The following is a 6,936-nucleotide window of genomic DNA, read 5'->3' on the forward strand; positions in this document are numbered from 1 at the left end:
TAACCAATCAAAATTCCCGTAATCGTCCGTGACCCATCTCAATCCGCGTCACATTCACGAGGGGGGCAGTGTTCACGCGTGAATACCCCCTCCACGTCACCCTTTACGCGTAAAAACATCCCCCATATCCCATGGCCTAAACGACGAATCAAATTCACATTGGAATAATATTTACATGAAGCTGTGTATGATGATTAATTATTATTTTAATATATAATAATTGATTTTCTTTCATCGTCATATAAATAATTAAATACCTAATCATCAACGTACAAACGCATAATAGAAGTTTGTAGAAAACATAAATAACTAAAAAGGTTGGTGAATTAAAATATTTTTGCAAGCAAACAACTAAAAGGGATTATAACTTTCCTTAAATTCCAAATACAAAATCCGTCACAAAGAAACTAATTAAATACAAAATCCGTCACAAAGAAACTGTGGATGTTTTGTTAAGCATTGGACGAAGGAATTTATGCATAACCAACCTCTTCATCTCGTTCCACCCAATGGGAATCAATAAAGGGAGTCTAGTTCTAGTGCATAGCTCTTTGATATCTTGCCACCATTGAAAAACCTCTCCCTCTTGTGGCAATGAGGCAACTACAAGTTCGAATTGTTGATACCCTGGGACATGATAATACTCAAAATACAATTCTACTTCCTTTACCCATTTGCGAAAGACATCACAATCAAACTTCTCAGGGAATGTTGGGAAACGTATATCTGGGTTGAAAGGAGGTGGTTTCTCCCTTGTAGGATGCAAATCCACTCGCTCTTCTTGATATTCTTTCAAACCCGTCTCCATTAATTCTACACGTTTGTCCAGATCTTCGAGTTTGTTTACCATCGGCCCAATACACCTCATAATTTTATTTATATCATTGGCCAACAAAGCCAAAGCGCTTTCTACATCTACACTGAAAAATATAAACAAATATACCTTACTTGTAGATGATGCAGTAAAAGATCAAGTGCAAAATAAAAAGATCAATTCCTTCCCAAATCAATTATCAAAGTTTTCCCTGATTCAATAACATATTCAATTCTACACCAACTTTACAATTTTCTCACCCACACAAAACCCTAGCAAAATATAGGCATACATCTTAATATAGAAAATTAATACTTTTAGACGGCCGTTTGAAGTTTAATTGCAAATTTATCAAGATTGTTTAATAAAAATTTAAAAAATACAAGTATTTAAAAATATCAAAAAAATATGATATTTTAATGCTTAACAAGAGCATATATATATGCAATTCCCCCACACTTTTTTTTATAAAACAAAAATTATGTCATTCAAAAATAATAAAATTTTCTAGAAACCTGGAGCCATGGTGTCCTTGATCTTGATCCATGTCTTGTGGCTCGTTCCCTGAATCAAAAAATTTAAAGTCAATATAAAGGTTTATTTTTTTCAACATCATATTCTAATCTTGGAATAAAATTTAATCAAACTCATCCTAATAAAACCTTGATCTTCCAACCAAAGGATTTACACCTTAATTCTTTCAAGATTTCCAATCGATTTATGGATATCTTTTAATTATAATAATTTTGATGATCAAATTGTAAAGAGTGTTCCAAAGAGAAAGCCAGATGTCAAAACCCCACACCTAGATGACTGATCTAGGGTGTTGGCTGTTCCATTCTCCATAGAAGAAGGCATTACAGGTGTGTAAATCAACTTCTTCTTTTTATATCTTTTACATAGAAGGACAGATAAGTGCTAAGTGACTTGTTCTCTGTGTATCTATAATTCTAATTGAACATATTTAGAAGAAACTTTTGCAACAGAAACTAGCAATTGCATACAAACCTGATCCAGTCTTCTTTTCCCCATCCATCTGCGGTTGGTTGACGTTTGAAGCCTGAATAAGAGTTCAAAAACCAAAGCCCAAAACCAATTCAACTGCCTTGTGATATACATATGGATAATTAATTCACCAGATCCCACTTAAAATTGGCCAATCATCGTTAATTATTGATGCAGACTACATATGTGTATGCTTATGGTATGCATGTATACATGTACATAAACTCTTGTATTCATACTTAAATTGTTATAAACTGACAAAATACATATTACATAATTCTTTACGTAAGAAAACTAATGTGTTCATCCTCATGTTCCTACATAATCATAGCAGCAAACATGTACAAAAGTCAAAGGTACAAAATGAGCTGAATAAAACCAATCAAGAGAGTTAAACAATACCAAACATACAGCAGATCCATGAATCAACCACATAAAACCATGGGAAAACAAATTTTACATTAATATTCGACTTTTCTTGTCCCCCTTCAAACAAAGCCAAACTAAGATGAAAATGAAACAACTTTGTAAAGGCATTTTATCCGATAGTCGACAGCTCCTCCAATTAGGAATAGAAAAAAACTATAATTTTTCGATCAATTTGAAACTTTTTTACGCCTAAATTTGATGCAAAATAAATAAACTTAATTTCTTCAGAGTCGATGAACCATGGAAACTTATATCAGGATGAAAAAGAAACACAGAAAACAAACCCTAGAAAATAACTAAACAAAACCATTGTCCTCGAATCGGGATCGGGATCAGTATCAGAAATCACACAGTAATGAAATTAGTAGACTCGGAAGATTGGGTTTTCACGATTACCGTTATTACGTGAAGCAATCGTCCCCTTATTTGCCGGCTTCTCCTCCGCTCTACGCTGTACCGGAACCCTAAGGTGGAGATGGATCAATTTTTATAGGCGTAACATCAAACCCTAAACTTTCTTTTATTTGAGCCGGATGTAGGCCGTTAATCGGGTTAGCCGTTAATCGGGTTAACCCGATCGGGTTTCGGGTTAAACGGGTCGGGTTAGTCAGGTTTTTCTAGAAAAAAAAAAATATTCATCCGAAACCCGACCCTAATAAGGTACGGGTTAGTCGGGTTCGGGTTAACCAGGTTTCGGGTTTGTAGGGTCGGGTTAATCGGGTTAGTCGGGTTGAAGTTGAAATGTAAGATGAATTTATGTTGTGTCATTTTAATATATAATCCACATGTAGGGACTTAAAATGTAAAGTTGGTATACGATATGAATTTTTGGAGTTTCTTTTACCATATTAGTAATGTAAACAGTGAATAAAATTCATAAAACTGTTACAGCACAACCTTACTGCACTAAAAAGAGAGGAAAGTTATGTTATTTTATACATCTCTATATATAGTAATTTTACAATCTGGTTTGTTTAAATAAGAAATATGTATTATTTGTAAAATTTCATGGGATCTTGAATTCTTATCATTCAAGGCAGTAAAAAGAGTTTTGGTAATAAATTCTTAATCGGGTTATTTGGGTTGACCCGAAACCCAAATTGTTTTGAAAAAATTAACCCTAAACCCGATCCTAATAATAATTCGGGTTAGTCGGGTTAACCTGAATAACCCGATTAAGAGTTCTGACCCTATTAAACCCGACCCTAATTACCTTATTCGAGTTCGGGTCGGGTCGGGTTTTTTTGGCATCCCTAGCCGGATGTGAGTTTACATAAATTTTTCTTGATTCTAAGTAATAATAATAATAATATAACATACAAAGTTATAATTCATAACATATTTAATATTCTATCGACAACTTTACCATTTTTATTTAAAGTTTGTTAAATCACTCTTTAATTGTATCTTTGGATAATATTGAGGAAAAAATTATTATATTGCCCCTAGGCCAAAATGTTGAGGGCATGTTGTATTTGAAAAAATTGCCTATTTTTCAATGCCATTATTTATAATAGTTTTTTAGACATTGGGTCGTGGGCATGTGCTCCAACCTTCATTATATAATATAAAATTATGTGAGTTATGTACCACACTATCACAGTAGTCCTATACATATTAAATTTTCTAAAAATAAAAATAAAATATAAGAAGCTGGATTTATCGAGTTTAAATAGAAAAATTATTCATGTGACACCATTTTAATAAAATTAAATAAAATAAATGAAAAGAAAAAACTTAAATAAAATAAATAAAAAGCAAAAGGTTAAATTGTGAATTAAAATTTATATTAGTTAAAGTTTTTTATCCGAAACATTGCTTCTTTTTTTTTTAAATGTTAATATGTAAATTCCCTTAATTGCATATATTACAATATTATCCGCTTTTAGTCGTTCGGCACGAAAACTTCCAGTGGGTCACCCATCCTCAAATTAGTATTCTGAGCGCACACTTAATCGTAGAGTTCTTATGAGACATGTTACCCTCATGGCTAGGGACGAGCAAAAGGACCGAACCGGCCCGAACCGGATCCGACCCGGGAAACAGCTTCGGCCAAAATCAAGAACCGAACCGGCCTAGCGGTTCTACCGGTTCCCGGTTCCTACCGGTTCTTGTCGTGTCTTCAAATGTTGGAACCGGTCCTTGAAAAATAGCATCATACGGTTTCGGTTTTTGCCGTAAACACCTCATGTTATTGGGAAAAGCTTGTTTTCAAGGTCTTAATCCAATATCCTAACTAAATAACGAGTATAGGAGGTAGATACTTACGATTTGAAGGCAAAGGAGGGTGTTTTCGGCCCAAAACACCTAAGTGTTCTTGAGAATCTTTGAAGATCTAGACTCAAAGATGGAATCCATGGATGAAATCAATGGTGATTCATGGTTAAGAGAAGTATAATGTCACAAAGGAAGGAAATCACTTACAATTTTGAAGTTTGGAAGCAAAAACCGAAGATCCTTGGGAGAGAAATCGGGTTTCCAAGCCTTGGAAATGGATAAAGTGAAGAAAATGGCCCAAGCTTCATACTTATAGGCTGGACTTTACGGCCACCATGAGTTTACGGCCGTAAACTCATGGGTCCTGGCCGTAAACTCCTCATTTGAGGGTTTATGGCTTGTTTGATGGTTTGCTACTTTAGTTGACACATCCAAACACTTAATCTTTTGATGTACTAGGCTTTGAATGCTCAAACATACTCTTAAATAGTGCTAAAAGTTAGCAGAAACAATTATGGCTTTGATTGAGTTGAATGGTCGTACAAGATAGAAATTTCGGGTTGTTACATCATCCCCCCGTTAGAGGGAATTTCGTCCCGAAATTAGAGTTTAAGCAATTAAGTAGTTACAAATAACTAAGCAAAAAGTAGAGGATATTTCAATTTCATTTGATCCTCGCGCTCCCAAGTGAATTCAGGTCCTCGCTTGGCATTCCGGCGAACCTTCACTATCGGGATACGGCTTTTCTTCGTTCCCTTGACCTCATGGTCCATGATGTCTATCGGTTCTTCCACGAAGTTGAGACTCTCATTGATCTTGATCTCATCGAGTGGGATTACAAGAGTCTTGTCGGATAGGCACTTTTTCAAGTTCGTGTCGTGGAAGGTAGAATGTACGTTACTAAGCTCGTGGGGTAGGTTGAGTTTGTAAGCTAGAGGGCCGATTCTAGAGAGAATATCAAAAGGTCCTATGTATCTTGGATTTAGCTTTCCACACTTACCGAAGCGTATCAAGCCCTTCCAGGGTGAGACTTTCAAAAGAACGCGGTCTCCCACCTGGAACTCCAAAGGTTTTCTTCGTTTGTCTGCGTGGCTTTTCTGTCGGTCTCTAGAGGCTTTCAATCGTTCACGAATCTGAACGATCTTCTCTGTTGTTTCCCAAATGATCTTCGAACCTGTAAGGGTGTTGTCAGGAACTCGTCCTTTAGCTAACTGTGTGTCACCCACCTTAGCCCAGCACAAAGGGGATCTGCACTTCTGGCCATAGAGGGCCTCGAATGGAGCAGCCTTTATGCTCGTGTGATAACTATTGTTGTAGGAAAACTCAACAAGGGGTAAAATAGTATCCCATGACTTCCTAAAGTCGATCACACATGCTTACAACATATCTTCCAAGGTTTGTATAGTTCTCTCAGTTTGTCCGTCGGTCTGTGGATGATAGGTTGTACTCATGTCCAGCCTAGTTCCTATGGAACTTTGTAGCGACTGCCAGAACCTTGAAGTGAATCTACTATCTCTAGAGATAATAAATATAGGAACATCATGTAGTCGTACGATTTCCCTAATGAATGTTCCGGTTAGTTTCTCCATCTTGTTAGTTTCTTTGATGGGTAGGATGTGTGCGGGCTTGGTTAGCCTGTCTACAATCACCCAAATGGTATCGAGGCCACCTGTTGTCTTCGGCAACCTGGTTATGAAGTCCATGGTGATCCGCTCCCACTTCCATTTCGGTATCTCCAGTTGTTGTAGTAAACCTGAAGGTTTCTGGTATTCGACCTTAACCTTTACGCAAGTGAGGCATTTACTCACGAAGGTAGCAATCTTTGCTTTCATGTTAGGCCACCAGTATAACTTTTTAAGATCCAGATACATCTTATATGAACCTGGGTGGACGGAATATTAAGTGTTGTGTGCTTCAGTCATGACCAAGTCTCTGAAACCACCGTGCTTCGGTGTCAAGATTCCGTCCATTAGATATAAGGCTCCGTCACCCTTGACTTCCAAGTTCTTATCCATCCCTCTTAGGGATTCACCCACCACATTTTCAGGTTTCAAAGCTTCGAGCTGGGCCTCCTTAATTTGTGTGGACAAGTGTGAATGGATATTCATAGTCAATGATTTGACTCTACGACCAGAGTATTCCTTCCGACTTAGGGCGTCAGCTACCACGTTGGCTTTACCCGGGTGATAATGAATTTCGCATTCGTAGTCATTGAGTAGCTCGACCCACCATCGTTGTCTCATGTTAAGCTCCTTCTGGTTGAATGAGTGTTGTAAACTTTTGTGGTATGTAAAGATGGTGCTTTTCGTACCATACAGGTAATGTCTCCAGATCTTTAGAGCAAACACAACTGCTCCTAACTCAAGATCATGTGTGGTGTAGTTGACCTCGTGCGTCTTCAGTTGCCTTGAGGCATAGGCGATGACCTTACCTCGTTGCATCAGGACACAACCGAGCCCCTGATTAGATGC

General features: G+C 37.1%; 1 protein-coding gene across 1 annotated transcript; it reads right to left on the bottom strand.

Annotated features, from left to right (window-relative positions):
• Positions 1–306: 306 nt before the first annotated feature.
• LOC145074099 (uncharacterized) lies at positions 307–2,766 on the bottom strand. Its single transcript, XM_079020524.1, has 4 exons — positions 2,645–2,766; positions 1,823–1,874; positions 1,330–1,378; positions 307–920 (listed from the first exon to the last, which is right to left on the bottom strand). Exons 2-4 carry the CDS (start codon positions 1,848–1,850, stop codon positions 428–430), a joined length of 570 nt encoding a protein of 189 aa, XP_078876650.1. The 5' UTR covers positions 1,851–1,874; positions 2,645–2,766; the 3' UTR covers positions 307–427.
• Between the last annotated feature and the right edge of the window lie 4,170 nt (positions 2,767–6,936).

Source organism: Lactuca serriola, chromosome 9 (genome assembly GCF_051521515.1).
Source record: "Lactuca serriola cultivar US96UC23 chromosome 9, Lser_US96UC23_V15, whole genome shotgun sequence".
Classification (NCBI taxonomy): Eukaryota; Viridiplantae; Streptophyta; class Magnoliopsida; order Asterales; family Asteraceae; genus Lactuca; species Lactuca serriola.